This window comes from Pteropus medius, unplaced genomic scaffold, assembly GCF_902729225.1.
Source record: "Pteropus medius unplaced genomic scaffold, Ma_sr-lr_union100, whole genome shotgun sequence".
Classification (NCBI taxonomy): Eukaryota; Metazoa; Chordata; class Mammalia; order Chiroptera; family Pteropodidae; genus Pteropus; species Pteropus medius.
In genome coordinates this window covers 335011-355006 of record NW_024347864.1, presented here as the reverse complement: position 1 = coordinate 355006, position 19996 = coordinate 335011, and the positions used below count along the sequence as shown (strand labels likewise).

Here is a 19996-nt window from a genome sequence, read left to right as displayed (position 1 = left end):
GTGTGTGTGTTGGGGGGTTGTGTGTGGTGTGCTTCCAGAGAGTGGTTCTCAAGACCTGCTGTGTGAATCTGGCCAGTAAGAATAGGGGCAATATTCCCTTGAAGCTCCCTGAATGCTGAAAAATACTAAAATATTTACAAATGAAATTATATGTAAGGAATTTGCTTTATAATTTTGTGGGATAAAAGAGTATGTGAGTATAGTTGAAACAAGGTTGGCCGCAGTTGACTGCTGTAGTTGGCTCACTGTTGTAGAGGTATGTTATACTATTCCCTCTGCTTTGGGGTATATTTGAAAATGCCCATAGTAAAGATAACAGAGGTGGCGGAGAGAGGGAGTGGGTAGAGGGAGGAAGGGAAGTGGGGGAGAGAGAGAGAGAACATGTACTTTTAAGATATATTTGGGAAATATTTATAATGTTAGCTTCTACTTACTTACCCATGTTCGGCTTAGGAAAAAGATTACATATCAGAAATTTCCACTGTGATTTTGCATTTTATGGCTCAATTAAATAAAAAACAGCTATATGACGTTAAAATCGAATAATAAAAGTAGCCTAATGTTTTATCATATTAGTTATTTTTTCTCAGAAATGGCTAGTGGAAAAGTATATGATAAGCAAGAGAGAAAGACTACCTAGATTACCAATTACTAATAATCTAAATTACTTATTCTAAAGAGAATAGATATGAAATGTGGTTTGTAATCATCTTCCATTTTTACTGAAATAAAGCAAGTAAAAATAGAAGAAGTAGGCAAAAATGCCGCTCGAATGGAAGCTGAAATGTTCTGCTATTTCTTCAGCGGCTTCTGAATAATGCCGCCAACTAAAAAGTTTTGAACTCTTAGTAGAAAACAGATAGTAGGCAAGGCAGTCTAAAAAATTTCTGAAAAAAATTCTCGATACAGGTATTCTGTTGTAACATACCCATATAAGCCATGAATCAATGGTCCCAAAAAGAGCTCTATCTTCTTTAACAGCCTTTTGAACTTTTGTCACGTTGTCAAGAAGCCAACGAAGTTTCACTGCACTGAAGTAAGTGCTAAGTGGAAGGCCTGTCTTGGACTAAAAAAGGGAAATTAAATTCATAACAGTTTAAAATAAAACAAAACACTAAACCAAGAAACTCAACAAATCACAAAATATTCAATGGCCCTAAAGACAATCCCTCAGTATTACAGATAAAAATACTTTTCCTATCTCATGGCATGGGAAAGCATGTTCATGAGCAAAGATCAGAGTGGTATGTTTGCAGTTCAAAGAGCATCCACGTAGCAAGGTAAAAGAGAAAATTAAATGACACAACGCCCTGTAATCTAGATAGTGAAGATGTAGATGTTAACTTTTACGGTGAGTTAGTATTAACTCAGTCCAAAACTCTGCTTTTTATTTTATATTCCATGAAAGTGATATTTAAACTATTAATGATCAGAGAGTATATGAAATCATAAACTAATGACCATAACCAGAAACTTTTGTTTTAAAACATGACTTAATGTTACATTTATATGTGTAAAAATATATTATAAATAAATATATATTTACACATTTATATTCAAATAACATAATATCAAATTAGTGGTGAAAAGAGCTCAAAGACACACCACGTTAAAACAACACAGAGTTGCTCTATGTGAGAAAGTAGCTGCCCTAAATTCAGCAAATACATTAAACTAAGGGCGGGTAGGCTGAATAAAGGTTAAAGGGTAATAATGAAACATATGCAGGCTTATCAATCTTCCTTGAGAATGGATCAAGTCCAACACTTACTTTTGTTTGTATATTAAATATCAAATTTATTTAGAATCAAATTTATTTATAAGGGCTGACAAAAGTGGTTTAAAAAATACATACTTCAAAATAATGCAACTCTCTTTCCCCTTCCCAATTCGTCTCCTCATTTATCAACTGACTACAGAAAGTGATACCTTTTTCCTTCTTATCTCCCTTGGTAAGAGAACTCAAACCAAGGATTTCATACTTTAAACAATGGTCCCCAACCCCTGGGCCGTGGACTGGTACCAATCTGTGGCCATCTAGGAACCAGGCCACACAACAGGAGGTGAGCGGAGGGCCAGCAAGCAAAGCTTCATCTGTATTTGCAGCCGCTCCCCAGCGCTAGCATCACCACCTCAGCTCCACCTCAGATCATTAGGCGTTAGATAGGAACACAGGTCGCTGGCGCCAAAAAGGTTGGGGACCGCTGTTTTAATGCAACCTATAAGTTAAGAACCTTAACTCATAGTTTTCCAGCTTTCTTCGGGGAAAAAAAAAATCAATTATCAAAAATAATGAAAAGAAATAATTAATGGGAATATTTTTTGATGTGAAGGACCAAACGTCATCCCACAACGCTAATAGTGTGAATTAGTGTGTAATATCTATCTCATTTTCATGATTTAGATAGAAAGTGTACAAGTTGCCTAAAATGGCAATGGAGAGAAAAACATGAATCCCTTGAAGCAAAGTGTAGCTGGAGGTGGGGGTGAAGGCTGAGCAGGGTGACAGAGAGAACACAATAGAAAATGGTAAGGGCATATTCAGGACTAGCTTGGTTATTTGTACAGCTCAGGGCAGGGAAGGCCTTGGTAAACTGCTGTGATTAATGGGATTTGAACATCACTTTCAGAACCAAGAACAAGAAACTGCCATCAGAGTCCCGCTGGCAAATGTAAAAGAGATAAACCCAAAACCAGAACTTCCTTTTGGATACTAGGAGAATTTGGCCTTGACCTTGCTAAGAGAAATATCTTGTCTTTTTCAAAAATTCCCTCTACATTTATCTGAAGAGAAATCTATATAAAGACTGAAAATCTGGCAATTTTAGTTAGCCATCTTCATATAAAGAAGGTAGAAGGAGAGTTCAATAAAATGTCTTCTATTTTCTCTCCCTAAATCTAGATGCCTAAAAATTAAAAAGCACCCAGAACTTGCTTTGATGAATGGTAGAAAACAGAAAAATGAATTTGGAAAGCAGAGTTGAATTACAGGAAGTACCCGCTGGGAAGTATGATTTAAAACAGGGAAACTTTATAATCCCCTCTAGCCTATCAACCTTGGAATATTAGTCCTCCGATCCACCGTAGGATACGGAAGACAGAAAGGTAAATACTTGAGTTGTCCTCAATTATTCACAGAGAAGTATTCTATAAATTTTATCAAATAACTATTGCGAAATAAGATGTAAGGCTTGAATAGTCTTGCTGGTGAAATCTCTATAAACTTTTTTAAACAAGCATTTTTTTTCGGGTTTGACTTTTTACTTTTATTTTTTATTTTTCAATTACAGTTGACATTTAATATTATTTCACATTAGTTTAAGGTGCACAGCATAGTGGTTAGACATAGATAATTATATGACTTACATGGTAATCCCCCCAATTAGTCTAGTACCCACCATACATAGTCATTACTATATTATTGACTACATTCCCTATGCTATACTTTAGATCCCCATGATGATTTTTTGTAACTACCAATTTGTACTTCTTTAAACAAGCATTCTTATAGTATACTTTTGAAGAGATTTCTTACCTTGACAAAATTATTATTTCCTGGAATTCTTTTACTAAGAATCTCAACGGTAGACTGGGTTCTTAGATCGAGCCACACTATAAACCAAAATATAATAATATAGATAAAAAACTTCATTACAAACATCATACCTTAATAAAGTCACTGTCAAGGATAGGAGACCAATTAGTTTCCATAAGTAATTAAAATGCTATAGCTTTCAAAAGACAAGAATTAGAAAATTAGAAATGAATGGGCGTATTGTTAGAAGAGAATAATTTAGGAGGGAGAATTTAAAGCTTTTATGCAAAATCACAGACCAAGTTAAGAGAATAATACAAACCTTAAGGCACTTATTTTATATCCTTTTTATAGAAAAAAAACCAAAAAATGTTTTGGATATGGATTTTCTATGCATACATGACTGCTGAGAAAATCTAAATATTAGGCAGGCTGGTTGCCAGGGTGGAATGTACAGCCCAGAATCATCGTACCCTGTTTAAAGCATGTATCTTTGAAAACTTGGGAGCAATCTGTGACAAAGTAGAGAATCTGATACTATTATCGAGGGAAAAAAATAAGATTCAATTTCTTATTTACATTAAACTCTTTCAAAGTAGGCAAGAACCTGGAATAGTTAAAATTATTTCACCATTCTTTCTCCATGCTGGATTGTAAAAGAATAAAATCTCCATTTTAACAGATCAACATTATTTATTTTACTAAATAACTGTCAGTCTACTTTCTGATTCCCTAGTAGAAAGTATTTCTGTTCTGCTTCATAACAAAAGGCTTGAGAAAGAGAAGGCATTAAGCAGTATATAAAGCAATCGTGAAAGGTAACCAATAGCATCAGCTGGGCTTCATTTGCCAGATTTAACTTTTGTACTTAACTTTTATAACTTTTAATGTGTTAGTGGTCACTTGATATTTTTAGGCACTGACTGTGCTTAGATGGCTCCTGAAAAGACTCAGGCCCGTAGTCTATTTAAAGGACACCAGGGAAGATTATACATACTTGACTACACGTGTGAATGCCGACAGTTATTGCCTAGTTTGGGTCACCTTTAACTATAGGATTTCTTTCTCTTCATTTAAAAACCAGTAAAATCCTGTAGTGAATTTTAATCAATTCTTTCTAATTATTTAAACTCTCATTTCCCTTGAGCGCTGTCTGCGCTTGATTTTGACAGCGGCTACTGCACATGAGATTTAAATCGGGGACTTCAGGACACTCTGCTGGTTTCCACAGGTGTGAAAAGCAGCAAGAAAAGCCTTATTACCACTAAGGAAATGGAGACAAAGGGGAAGACTACGGTGTGCCTGAGATTCAATCCCACCTGTAGCTCCGGTATCCTGTCTTGACCCCAGTGATTGGCTCAGGAGAGAGTATGTGGTCTAATCAGCACAATTGAGATTTGTGCTTGGTCTGCAGGAGTTTCTTTTCTCAGCTCAGCCTGGCACTGTGTGGCTGGGGCCTGCTGCCCTAATGAAGAAAGAATTGAATTGACCACTTCCGGAGCCATTCCAGAAAAAGACAGACTTGTGGGGATCCATGTGACTGTCTGAAGCTGGAATAAAACAGCACCTGAACTAAGTTACTCTTGGATTGCTGGTTCAATGAGCAAATAATTCTCTTTTTAAAAAATTTCATTTAGTATGGTTGAGTTTTCTACTACTTGCAGTGTGATTGATACAAGCCATTAACTGCACTGTAAAGTTGGCAAGTTCTCCCGTGTCTAGAGAACAAGGGCAGTCCACTTTTCACAGTAGCAGTATTGTATGATTGTGACAAAAGTGGACTTTCCTCATGGGCAAGCAACCCCAGCAGGTTTTAAGGGCTTCACGAGAGTAATTGCGAAAAATAGAGGAATTTGAGAGAAAAGATTAAAAACTGTGATAGGTAGAATTGACAAGTACATCTCGGTCTTCAGTGTTTCAAACTACAGTGGGCTAGGGTTTTAAAATCAATTTAGTAAGTTTTGATGACCTACTTTTAAAAAATGAAATAGGATGGATTAAATGGAAAATATCAGAGTTCACTGAACTTGGTAAGTATTGACTTGTGAAACTTTTGTTTTAGTTCTGTGGGTTTGCTGAATCATGGAACTATATATTTCTTTCCGAGGGCCACGAACAAGAGACATGAAAGCCATTGCTCTAGGCTTTTTGCTTAATGACATAAAGCCTTCTAGATCGATATTCTATATTTTAATGGACACGATGCTCATCAAGGAGCTTAAAGATGACCTCCATCCCCAGAAACTCTAGGATAGTAGGTCTGAGGAGAGGGGCCCAGAAACATAGCTTTTACGCAGATGCCCCCCTTTAAGAAACACTGCTAGACTCCACAGCAGCTGTTCTTACCCTGAAAGCACACCAGAGCCACGTGAGAACTTTGAAATCACACAACCCAAGCCCAACTTTTCAGGATTCTGTTTGCAGGTCTAGACAAGACAGGCCTGAGTCTAATTTTGTTATAAGCATCCCAAGTTATTCAGTATTATACTAGAACTTGAGAACCTCTTTCATAGGGCATGTTTTTAGGATACTGGATTTGTTCCAACCATTTATTCAAAAACAAAACTAAAGACAAACTGATGATCATGTAGCTCCCTGAGTCCCAGTGGCTCTGTGACTTTATTGTTCCTTGACTCCCGCTCCTGGTTACACTTACATAACTAGGCACTTTACTCCTCACTTGAAAACTTACTGGCAAGCATCTACAGTAGGATCCGCAGAATTAACCCCTCACCAGAAAGAGTCAAAACATTGGATGTGAAATTGAGAAACCAAAGTTCTACGTTTTCTGGTTTTGCTACCAACAAGTTGTGTGACTCGAGCAAGTCATTTTACCCTTTGTGGCGTGGATTTCCTGAATATAAAATAAGGCGGTTGAACTAAATGGTCTCTAAAGCCCCTCTCTTGCCATTATTCCATGATCACAGAAGGCTGGCATGATATTTACTTCATTTTTTTATAGCCCATGGATTTAAGGAAATTAGAATACATAGAATGAATTAGTAAGACTGCCGAAGAGAAAAAAAATGTCAGTGGCTGGTACATTACCAAGCAATTCACAAATGCTCAATATTAATGGAATTAAGAACGAAAAAATTTTTAGAAAACTCATTAAAGAAGCTAGGATGGCAGAATTAGATTTGCGAAATAAGAGACCAAAAGCCAAAGAGAAGACCCCAAGCTGGAGGACTAAGCCCCTTGTGGAGGTAATTTCTGAGAACAATCAAAAGAAGTGCCAGATCCAGATCCAGCAGCAGTGGTCAATTTCCCCCAGCACGTCCAAGTTGGAAGGCTGGGAAGTGAGCAAGAGCCAGAGCACCAATACCTGAGGAAGTACCAGCAGCTGGAACTGAAGAGCCAGAGGAAACAACGGCAACTGGATCTGAAGGGCCAGCAGAAACTGGAGCAGCTGGAGCATTAGGAGAAATAATGGCAATTCACGCTAGAGACGGCCAGATTCAAGGCCTGTGTTCTCTTGTTGACCACTTAGGAAATGGTAGCTCACTTGAGCCAAGTTCATCAGAATGAATTTTTTTTTACACAGCTGAGCATAGAAAAAGAAAGGACATGGAGTAGAAGGGGAACAAGGGCAGTCCAGTCAGAGTCTCTGGTTCAATAGCATTTCCATTTGAACTAAGACCAGGTAAAGACTTGCTTCCTGTTCAAGGTGACTCTTCCCTACCTGGCCACATATCTGCAACCTAGTTAGAAAAGTGGCTCAGTTGGTTATTGATTGCTCACCAATCACTGAATTGAAAGGCCGTGTGATGGAATGAGTGAGCACATCCATAGGGGACGCTAGAAAGGAATGCTAAGGAACATGTCACGATGCTAAGGAATGTGTCACAATCTCTCTTGGGGCCATCTGCAGGAAGGCACAAAAGGGCTGCTACGGGAAGGAAGACATGGCCCCAAGAAAGCACTTCCCTGGTTGAGTGACAGGAGGTGAAAGCCACCTCCAAAAAAGGAACAGCATGTCCGGAGGGGACAGGTAATTGCTAAATTCCAAAGTGACTTAAAAAAATAAGGAAAATAGACACTAGGGAGTCCAAAACATTACACGGCTTGCTTCTAGAAGGCACATCCCTTATTTAAATCAAGTAAATTTGATTTAAATTGTTCGGACCATCAAATGAATAGATTTAAAAAAATCAACTTGGATGATCTGAAACTTCATTTGTATTAAATAAAATCACATTCAATGTGTCTCAATTCCCATGGACCAGGGTTAGTTTAGTGATGTAGTAACAGCACAGAGGAAGAAACTATGTTTAGAACATTTAGAAATTTGCATTACTTTGGTTAGTCATAACAATAGAAAAGAACCTAAGGGGGAAAAATACACTAGGGATAATGTAAATTATCTTTAGTTGACTAGAAGCAAAGGCAAACAATACCTCTCCTCTGAGATGGTTTAAGGAGCTCCTGACCTGGCAGGAAGTGAGATGAAGAGGCTCCAGGTTATGGAACACACCTTAAACAAGGACTGCTGACGGCTATACAAAGTGTTATTAGGTTGTTTCCCCCACAAGACACACAACAATAGTAAACCAGATTTAACTGCCATGTGTTACCACTTGCCAAAAGTTAAGCTATTAATTAAGCTGGGTAAGAAGAGTCTGTTTGCTAAGGAGAAGAAACTATGTGATGACTCTCCCTCACGACATTTTCAGAAATCAGGTGGAGCCGAAGAAAAAATGGAGCGGGCGAAGGGGATGAGTTAAAACACATATATGTATATTCCAAAATATGGGGGCTGGAACCTATTTCATCTCTTGGATGTATAAATGCCAAAATGCCAATGACTGACATGAGTGTGTATGACATCCCAGGTAGGCTCTGTATTTCCCCTAAGAATATCTGTCATGTACAAATTAATCATTTCATCTGGCATTCCTGGGTTAAGAAGGTCATCATCAGACAATTCAGAACAGTGACCATAGCTAACTTAACTCGTTGATTTTCACCTCAAGCCTATAAGATCCAACTTTCATTTTTTTCTAGTTTAACTGTCAAGGGAACAGGCACAGAATGGTAGTACTGAAAAAGCCAGGATTTGAACCCAGAGTCTAGATCCAGAATTAAACCTCTAGGACATAGGTGTAGCCAGGAAGACTTCATAGTCTTAAAGAGACTATGAAGAAATATTAAAGATTGGAGACCTCAAAGTTGAAATCTAATTCAGTGTTTTTAAATTTAATCTGGCCAAAGTTAAAGAGTTTAATCATTGCAAAATATGACAGTATTTCTTTACAGATAGAAGGCATACAAAGAACCATGTAATAAAAGACTTGAAATCATGAAAAGTAAGTGGATCTTCATAAAGCTAAATATTCTAGATTTCACAAAAGTAAAAAAATCTGCAAAACAATAAAAACAAAACCACACTTTCCTTGTTTAAGGCCAAGCGTGCTTAGGAGTTTGAGATGGTTTGTCCTCTACAGCTTTTTTTCATGCTGATACTTTGAAATATAACCCAGATCCAGTTCCAGAAAAGATTTAAAAAACTGAACTCAACATTCCTTCAGATCTTAACAGATGATTACACAGGTTTAATTATTGGCCCAGGATTAACCAATATGTAAAAATTTTAAAAAGCAAAGAGGATGAGCCATATTTAAAACTGCAATACTCCACATAAAGAGTTATATGTCATAGGAAACTTTAAATCCAATATCTTAGGGGAAAAAAATGTTTGCAATACCATTTAAATTAAAAAAAAAAAATGGTTTGGAGACAAATGATTTTTGTTGGTAGTTTTCTTCAATTCATTAAAAGTCTTAAATCAGTGACTCCTGCCTCTCTGGATATATTACTCCTTACTGTGAATATATTTTCTTTTTTTACTCCTACAGCACCCGGTCTTCCTAGGTGGTCTCCCGTCCAAGTACTAACCAGGCCTGACCCTGCTTAGCTTCTGAGATCAGACGGGATGGGCGTTGTTCAGGGTGGCATGGCCATAGACTATGAATATTTTTATATTAAATCATGAATTCTGTGCTACAGAAAGCTACCAGAGTGAGGGTTATATTGCATACTAATCAACTGCAGTAGCGAGTGACAAAACGTGGCCAAGAAGGGCAAAACAGTCGGACCATCCTAGTTAGGACAGAATGTTTCACTGGTGGCACCAGCGAAATGTGCATATGGACACATTAGATATCGTTGATTCAAGCTCTCCCCCACTTGATGTTTGAACAACCTGGGTAATTTTATGCTTTTTTATCAGTTCAGTCTGTGGTGTATTTGTAAACCCAAACTTTTTTTTTTTCAATAATACTTAGATACCAAGGTATGTAGACCACTAATAAAGTTGGTTTGAGAAGAAAAAGGCTTAGAAAAATGGCAGGGGGTGGGCTGTTGGGAACTCTTTGGAAAAGAATATTGATGAAAATAATTCTAAGAGGGAGAGACAAAAGTACCAGATGGACGAGGATAACTGAACACAGGTGAGAGCAGCCAAAGGCCTGCTTCAGATCCAAGGCCACAAAGTTCCTGCAATCTATCTGTGAGGTCACACATGGCACAGTGACTGGGAAACAATGATGCAAAGTGACACTTCTTCATTTTAGGTACCACACCAATGTTTACCTTGCTAGTCACAGAATTAACATACAAATTTTAAAACTATAGGAAACTTCTAACATGGGCCATCTATGCCTCAATGGACCTAAACTATTTTCTATGCTTATAATTGTATCTGTGATAAAAGATGTCAACATACAAACACACCTTTATTGCAAGCAAAAACAAGTAGGCTTTCTCAGTCTTCAACAAGCATATTTCATGTCCACTAAAAGCACCTTGAAATTCTCCTATCTATGTTACTGTACTGGAGGTGAGTGAGCTGAGTGTTTATCAAGGACCCCTAAGCCATAAAAAAGGCCACATAAAGGTTAATTTAAAGGTTAATTTAAAAAAAGAGAGAGAAATGCAGACTCCTCATTTGCTTGTCTATAACAAATACTGCTCATCAGCTATATAATTTAGTAAGAAAAGAGAAAAAGAGTAAAAGGATAGGCCTAGAGCAACAGATTTACAAGAGAAAGAGACAAGAACACACACACACACAGAAGTAAAACTCAGATTGTGATATAAACAAAGACAAAGAAGCTCAAAGACAAATATATGTGAAAATATGAGTCTGTTTCCATCAATCCCACCTTGTACTGTTTTAAGATAAAGCTGATAAAGATTTAATATTATGGTGATATTCTCAACTGAAGGCTTGCATGGAGATATGACACCATAATGTTATCCGGGTGAAATAAAATTGGAGGCAGAATCTATCCTTGTCAATACTTAGTGGCTTTTCTTCCCAGCAATTAATCTTTCTCTCTCCTCCTTTTCTATTGCTCTTCCTCCTCCTCTCTTCCAAATTCCTAGCCCTAGCCTTCTGTGTCACAAAGGCAAGCACTGTGCCTGCCTGGTTTGTCACTATATGCCCATGGTCATCACAGAACCTGTTACATAGAAAGGCACCTGCATTTTTGTTGAATTAATTAATTTTACATCCATTCCTAGAGTAAACTCATCTATAATAAACTAAGACTATTACCTCTATGTTATCTACTTTTAAGTATACATTTTGAACAGTCTCTTTACAATAGAACCACAAATTGCTAATTGCCCAGAAATTAGCTTCGATTCCAAGTCTGATATTCACCTTGTCCAAAAAAGAAAGCCATTTTTCTTCTCCCATGTTAGCACCCTTTAATAATACTTAATTTCTGTCCGTTCTCTCAGGCTAAAAATCTTGCCACTCTGTTTTATTTTTCCCTCATCGCTATACCCTATCCAATTTACAAACATATACATTGTATCTTCCCTCTGTGTCTTCACTGAGAAGGCCTCACTGACTTGTGTTCTCCTCTCCATTCTCTATCCTCATGCACTAATCCCATCCACTCATTAGCAATCTCAACTTTACTGCAGATAGGGGAATCCTCTGGTTACTTTAAAATTGTCCTTTTTATCTTCAAGTCTCAGCATACGTTTATGTATGGCTTTTTGTGTATTCATGTTACCAGGGATCACAGTGATTCTTAAATCTATGAATTGATATCTTTCATCAGTTTTCAAAGACTTTATCATCTCTCTTTCCTTTTCTTCTGAGACTCCAATTACAAATAAGCGGTACCTCTTCACTTTACTCCATATTTCTCTTAGATTCTTTTCTGATTTTCTAAACCTTTGTCTCTCTACTTCAGTCTGGATATTTACTTCTGATCTCCCTTCTAGTTCACCAATTCATCTTCAGCTGTGTCTAATCTGATATAAAATCATCGACTGAGTTTTTAATACAGTTTTAGAATTTCCATTTTTAAATGTCTAATTTTTTTCGCTAAGATTATCGATCTTGTCAATTAATTCCTTGAACATGTTGATCACAGTTAAAGTCATAACTATTAATATCAGGATTTCCTATGGGTCTGTTTCTAATGTCCCTTGTTTCTGTTGGTTTTTAGTCATGTCTTGTTTTGTGTGTCTGATTATTTTGTCATAAAAAAAACTAAAATTTGTATATAAAAACTATCTCCAGAGTTTTTATATACAAGTTCTAGTTTTTCCCTGAAAGGAAGTTAGGCTAGGAGCACTGGCAATCTCAGACCATCTTAATCCAATCAGGGTTTAAAATTATTTCAATGGGCTTCAATTCCTATGAGGGTTGGTATATTCCCAGTTTACCTCCTAGGATTTGCCATTCACAGTTCCAATTGAAACTCTAGGATTTTACCAATATTCATCCTTTCCCTTGGCAGCGCCTGACTCCATCTTTTGCCTCTCTGCCTTTATGAACCTATGAAAGTGCTGCTTAGCTTCTCAGATGCTCCTTTCAGAAACTACAGATATCTCTAGAGAACAAGCAACACTAGATGCTAAGTTTACCTCTCTGGGCTTTCCTTGTCTCCTAGATCTTGGCCCCACAATTCCTAACTGCCTTGGTAACCTTCTGGTCCTTCAGACAAAGCTGTTTTTTTTTTTTTTTTTTAAGCTTTAAAGTATACAGTACATTGGTTAGGACATTTATATATAGTATATTAAACATTCCCCCTAATTGGACAAAGTTTTTTTTCTCCCAACCTCTCTAGCCGTTTCAGCAGACAGGTGCATCTGAAATAACCTATTCCACCACTGTGGGAAGCTAAACTCTCTTTATTATCCATTTGTCCATGTTACCCTGAGCACAGCTTTCGGTGCCCTCTCTATCCTCACCAACCCCTACCTATCTAAATTGGAACACAGACTTTGGGGTTGGAGAGGTTTGTGCTCAAACTGTGGCTTTATCTCTACTCATAGTTGTATGGCATTGAACAAGTTATATAGCTTTCTCATAATTCATTTAGAATATAAGGCTAGTAAAACCTGTTTCAGGGTCATTGAGATTAAATAACATGGGTAAATTGTTTAGTATAATCCCTAGTACACAGTAATAGCAGTTAGTTAGCACTTATTGAGTATTATCATTGATAGTTCCATTAAAACTCTTAAATAAGTCACCCTATGCTTGAATCTGATCAGTTTCTTCACTCTTTAGTGAAATAAGTGCACACATTTTCACCTTCATAGCTTGTTTACACTAGCCTTCAATTCTCCTTTTTCCTAATGTAATCCAACACATTCTTCAAGGCCTAAAATGGGGTTTGACCTCCCCCAAAGATATGCTAAAAATTCAAAATCCATACTAACTTGTACTGCTCTAATTCCTATTCAACTTAGCAACACACAATTTATCAGCTATTCCCTAATTTTGTTAGTCTCTTTCCAAAACTAGATTATAAAGTGTTTCCAAAAACAGCCAATAATTTATAGTCTCTGCAACACACCCAGTATAGCGCCAAACACGTAAGAGATTCTCAAAACAAGCATGTGCTTCAGTATAGAGGAAAAGTTCTTCATGTTCCATAAATACAGTCTGAATTAATACTCCAAAGTACATAGAAGGGGGGAGGGGTGCAGAAGGACACAGGTAGAAGGAAAAAATGAGTAAATAAGCACATCACAAAATGAGAGTTTTTCTGGTAAAACATTTACTTAAATCCTTCACTATAAGCATAACTTCAACTAGCCTAGGTAAATTGTTTAAAAATAACTCCAAGTCCAAAGTTGCATCTTTACAATTCAAGTTTAGAGTTTAACAGGAACTTTCTTTTTCTGCTGAATAGGCCCTTCCTTTCACTGGGGGGTTGGAGAAGTAAAACCCTAACTAGTTCAGGAGTTGGCTAAAATCGATCTGTGAAAAAATGCTCTCTCAGGTACTAGTCATTAAAATTGTAATATGATACTTTACTTATATTCAAAATGAGCTGCTCATGAAGATGAGAACAAAATAAAGATTTAAAAGATGTACTTTTGTGTAGTAGGACCCTGGTTGCAATTCTTCGACATTTTTTGAGTCTTTAATTTTTTTATCACAAATACAGAAGACATACTAAATGCTTTCTAATAACAATAACATTACATACCTTAATTTTTTATAAAGATTATTTCTACAGGATTCATGGTACTCATACAATGTACCTTTTTTAGTATATTTTCTGCTTGAAAATCAGTTTCTTCCAGTCAACACTAAAGTACTATATTACTAAAGTCACTGTAAAGTAAAAATAGCTCACGCTATACATCATCCTATTTCTAGCAATTTCTCTCTCCATTCCTCACCCCACAACCTGTTATTTTATTGACAAAAAGTTAGGCTTTGCTAGTTGCGACAGAATGACGCCTTTTAGTGACTATACATTTAGAAAAAAGTTTTCCTTTTAGCAAGTGACAGTGTCATCCACTGCTCAATTGTCCTATACTAAGAGGGATGCTAAAATATACCTATGGTCATTTACACTTCATAAGACACGATAACTAATTGTGGTATATTTGAGATATTGAGTTTTTGAACCCTACTGAAATAGCGTAATTTGTAGCAAAAGGAGCTAAAAGTTCGAGATTTTATTTTCATAACCTCAGACAAGTCAATTCAAATTCCTAGGTGGGAAGACCAAATACATAAGTGCTTTACAGAGAGATGACCACAAACATTTGTAATTTTGATTTTTGAGGGGAAGAGGTGAGATCTCTTTTAAGTGTCAGAAATAGCAGGGACTACAAAACAGTTCTGGTAACATCAACCCATTTATATAATAGAAATAATCAGGAAAAGGGGAGAGAATGGGAAAGAGTTAATTCAAGGTTGTGAATGAATAAAGATCTGAAAATGGTAAATATATGACAATAGATTTCTCAGAGGGCTCTTCTGCCCGTCTCATCAGACTATAGGAATCATGACTGCATGCTTTTTAAGCCGGATATTTTAGTATGACCACACTTGCAAGTGGAGAAAGGCCTTGCATTGGGCGTCCATGCACGACAGCTTACCTACAGCATTGTAGAGAGGCTCTCCAGTTAACTTGTCCCAGACTACCGTGGTTTCCCTCTGGTTACTGACACCAATAGCTTTAATGAGAGAGTAAACAGAAGGGAGTAGAAAATTAAATAGGAGAACAGTTCTCATTTTTTTTACAGGCACGAATAACATAACAATTAAAAAAGAAACATTTGCAACATTTGTAGTGGTATTGAGTTTATTTTCTTTGAGCGGCCCCGAGAAAAGTGACACCCAATGTCAAGCATTTCCTTTCATTGCCACAGACTCCTTCCTGCTTCACTATCAACATTCGATAACATGGGCTCAGAACAACATCCAAATGAAAAGCTCCTAGGTTGTCTTATAAACAGGGAATGCAATAACTTTCCAAATTCATAAACCTAATTTATTATTCTGAGGAGACCAACAACAACTTCATTCATTTACTAATTGCTACAAGAAATTTCTTTCTCTGTGTGTGTGTGCGTGTGCGCACCTGCCTGCATTTTAAGAAAAAGCCACAGATCAGATCCGTCATGCTGAGCAAACGCATATGGTGAGTTAGAAATTCAGTTTTATTTCTACATTTTAATAATAGGACGAGACATATGAGTCTGAATCAGGCATAAGTACAATATGTGATGATGTTTACTTACAATGACCTACATACAACTCCAGTGCTATAGTTACGGTAAGTCACTCTAAGTAAAATGCGAACTATCATCTTATTCAATTCAGCTTGATTCAGCTAAATCAGAGGTTCTCAGACTTGGTTGACCATTACAATCAGCTGCAGAGCTTTTTAAAAATGCCAATGCCAATGCCCAGGCCCTGGCCCAAACATTCTGATTTAACTGACCTAGGATAGGCACAAATACCGAGTATTTTTTTCTGAAAATTCCCCAGGTGTTTCTACTGTACAACCTGGGTTGAAAGCACTGGGCTAAAAAATTGAGTTCTTCCAGAATTTAAGATTAGAACAGACCTTAAAAGCTGTATAATCAACAGCACACCTTGAGCTCAAGCCTCTTCTAAAATCATCCGTCATGTGACCATTTAAGCAACCCTTCCAGTGACAAGATACTCACTACTTCTCTCCAGGCAGACCAATCTCTGTTGCATAGCTTCGCTATTAAAAATAAAATCCCTTTCCTTGTAGCTTCCACTTACGGATCTTAGCTATGCACTTAGGAGATACAAAGAATAAGATTAATCCTTCTTCCACATGTCAGCCTTTCACACTTCAAACATATTTTTTTCCATCAAGTCTTGTCTTCTTCTGTCTAGGCTAAACTATCCAATTCCTTTCCACTGCCCCCATCTCCATGTGGTATGTTCCACCTCTTCTAGGAACATGCAATTATCTGTATTACTCAAATTATACCTCCAGAATAAAACACAATAGGAATGCTCCAAATAACACAGAGCTGAGGGGAACCTTGTTCTAAATAATCTTTATCCAATGCAGATTTACTTACTTTATTTAACACCTTTCCTAGAGGTACAAAGATGATCAAGATTCTACTCCAAGGAAACGTAGAGGCGTAGGGTAAAAGCAAGAGATTTGGGAGTGCTTTTTAAAAAATTGAAGACATAATTCTTCCTAGAACTAAAGAAGGAAGAGAAAGGAGAATGTGGGGGTAGGGGGTTGGGAATCAATGGGGCATGGTCTTGATCCTGGTAGTGACAGGATGGGATGGGATTAATGCCCAGGTGGAGGGAGGAACCTCAAGTAGGGCAGAAGGTTACTGCTTCCCTTGTGATGGGCAGATGGGGAAAAAGATCCAGATAGTAAGTATAAGAACAGGAAGTTGAGGCATTAAGGCTCCAGAGTCTCAGCTTTCTCAATGAAGTAGCACACAAGGTTATCTGCTGAAATGGGGCCTAGCAAAGGTAGAATCCAGCAATTGGGGCACTATTCAATAGAGCTTAGACTCTGAAGCCAGAGTGCTGGGGTTCCTATTCCAATTCCTCTGCTTCCTACCTAGCAGCATGACCCTGGGTCTGTTTTTATCTTCTGTAAAATGGGGATAAATAATGATTCTCATCTTATAGTGAGGAATCGGAGTTAATGCCTGTTAAAAACAGTGCCTGGTACATAGTAAGCACTCAATAAATGTTACTTACTGCTGCTGTTCATTGTCATTATTATTGAGGACACAGTGAAGTAAGAGTTGCAGAGAATGAGACTGAGCAAGTAGGACACATAAAAGAATTTCCCAGCAGCACTGTGGACAAAACAGAGGCCAGAGACGTCAATGGGACCTCGGCCACAGGCTGCTAACTAAAGTGGAGTATTATTCACGTGATACTTTTAGTGACAACTTTATAATGTGGACTCATGATGAATTCACAGTCTACTAAAATCTCTTATTCTTCTCCACTACATTAATTTTCCATATACAGGCTGCTGGCTACTCCCTTAGCCATAATCTTTGAGTCACTATTTTATGCCCCTCACGCTATCTTTATCAGCTTGTTCTAACTTGTATTCAGAAAGTAATCTAGAGCTATTTCTATCTGATTCCTTAGTCACAGGTTCCTCCCTGACCACTCCTTTTCCCTAGACCTTAATTCAATTCCTTTGTGCCAAGTAAAATTGCTTTTCTTGCAAGACAATCAATGTCCAGTGAAATGGCATCTCAGGATTCTCTTCCAGCCACAAACACGTCTCTAGGACCGCTTTCTCCCCAGGGTGCACAGCCATAGCCAGTGCCTCTGAACTTTTTCAATGTTCTAACTTCTTGTTATTTTTACCCTGAAATCCTCTATGTTTTTTAAAGAAAACTTTTCTGATTGATAATCCCAGCACATGTGCCTCTCTTAATAGTTCCTAATTTTAATTCCCTTTTTCTCAGAATAACACATTTGGGTTGTGCAATTCTCCACAATAGATCATTTACCATTTAGGAGCATATGAAAGTTACACACATAAAGTATGTAAATGCTGGCTTCAGGCTTCTAGTAGCAGACACTATAATCACTAGCATATATAAAACCCAGTGTATTACTCTCATATCTAGCAGGTTCATGCTTCATTTACATATTCTTTCTCAGGGAGAATTTTTCTTAACACTGAGTGTCCCTAGTTTAATTAACTAGTTAAATGCTACATTCAATATCTCTGGTTAATTTTGCTTAACATTGCCCATGAAAAGTTATCACAGTTAAGAAAATATACTTAGAAAAAAAGCCTTTGGAAATACTCGAGGATGTTATATAATTGTTGTCTTGGGAAAATTATGAATGGCATTCACCCTTACTTAAAAATAAAATCATAATTGAAAATTGGAACACATTAAAAAAAAAAACAGGCAGAGCAAAATAATAAAAGTCCTAGAAGAAGGCCCTGGGGCTCTTAAAAGTGCCAAATGGGATGGAGTATAAAGCTTTTTAAGAAAACAGTCTCTGGATGGCATGTGCTTGAGGCCACTTATAACAATTGCAAATGAGATATGGGCACAGCTGGGAAGTTCTTTATGTTAAGTCAATGAGGTGTCTTTCTGAGGCCTCCAAGTACATTCTGAGGTGATGGAAATGTGTTTGACCATGTTGGGTAGGCAAGGCAATGGAGGAATAGATACAGTTTTCCTTTTCTTGAACACTGAGATAACTATTTTTGACATAAGAGAATCAAATTGCTGAGAATGCTATGCTCTGCTTTGAAACAGTTTATCTTGTGTTTTGATTGTATCAGAGGAATAGGGTGAAGAGGATCTGATATTGTAATTTTTTTCTTCTGAAGAATAAGTATTAAAATTATCTAGATTAGTGACTCCCTGATTCAAATATTGCTATAATCATACCATAAGGGCTTAATGATAGTTAGAAAAATTACTTTAGATGTGAAAATTGTAAATTAAGAATATATGACCATAACGTAAATTTTAGTTTAATTCATTTTTAATCTGACATCATTTTCCCATGAATAATATTATAGGCTTTGATTAGCATAAATATGCACTCTTTCTTAAAGTAAAGTAAATAAAGTATTTCTTTATACTTTATAGTTCCTTCAGTCCAGGCAAACAGAGCTGCCCTACTCTCTAAGTCAAGAAGGAAAGAAGCAGCCTATTTACTTGGGCTCATGTGTGCTATTCGGCTATAGAATGAACTTGAATTTTGGAGGGACTGTACATAGGGACCTGGAATTCTGACAGATGAGGACAACTAAAACCAATGAAACTGGAATTTGCAAAAGAAATACAATCAGCTACGATGAACTCTTAAGGATTATCGGTTAAGACTGTAAATGAATCACTCTTTAGCTGGAAAAACTCATTCATTTGCCACACTAGAACTAAAAACCGAAGTGCTTTGTGAGGTTATCATCAGCGTGGCTCAAGAAGATGAGCACAGGACCAGGAGACAGGGGAGCTGTGTTTTAATGTTATCTATCACTACATTGCTACATAACCTGCAGTAAGTCCCTTTCCCTCATTTGTAGCTAGGTCTAGGTAATGAAAGATCCTTTACAGTAGTAGGGTTCTATGATCTAGAGTTTTATATAGGCAAGCAAAACTTGGCCTTTGGCAGAGCCAATTCAATAAATTATCTGGGAAAAAATTTTAGCACAAGTGGCTTGGTATGGAGGGGCTGTGGAATGTTCTCTTCTTTGGCCATGGGCTGGCAGTTGTTGAGAAGTTCTTGGTCACTTTGGCTCAGGCATGGGTTTTACACTGGCCAGATACAGAGGAGTGGAGAGCAGAGAGCACCACATTCGGTATTCTTACAGACCATTTAATGCAAGTGGAAGACAAGTCACTTGGACTGGAGTTGTGTTTCATGTTTACATACAGAAAAAAAAAACACACAAGAGGAAAGGGAATGGCACCCAAGTGGGTCCAGAAGGCCAATGGGTCACAGTGTACCTTACCTATAAGGGAGGAAGAATGATGTCAAAAACTTGGCCAATCACCTTGGACTCTACATCCTGAACATGGCTTTAAGCCACCAAGATGATTTACATCTTTGGTAATAGATATTTTAACAGAGTGTGCTACCAAATGCCTTTTATGTGTTCATGCAGTTTAGACTATGAAAGCTGTGAGAACAACTCAAGGAAATGATCAACAATCACTTGGATGCACAACTTATCTAAA

At 37.3% G+C, this 19996-nt stretch overlaps 1 protein-coding gene and 1 pseudogene across 1 annotated transcript in view; both read right to left on the bottom strand.

The window, feature by feature from the left end:
• The window catches only part of LOC120615711 (glycerol kinase-like), a 65960-nt gene that overhangs the window by 31766 nt on the left and 14198 nt on the right, over positions 1 to 19996 (bottom strand). Inside the window, exons 4-7 of the mRNA XM_039878909.1 lie at positions 14906 to 14983; positions 6861 to 6944; positions 3536 to 3612; positions 929 to 1066 (exon numbers count right to left, since the gene is read on the bottom strand). Of these exons, the coding sequence (XP_039734843.1) occupies positions 929 to 1066; positions 3536 to 3612; positions 6861 to 6944; positions 14906 to 14983 (377 nt within the window). The remainder of the gene's footprint in view (positions 1 to 928; positions 1067 to 3535; positions 3613 to 6860; positions 6945 to 14905; positions 14984 to 19996) is intronic.
• LOC120615723 (uncharacterized) lies at positions 9382 to 9500 on the bottom strand (annotated as a pseudogene).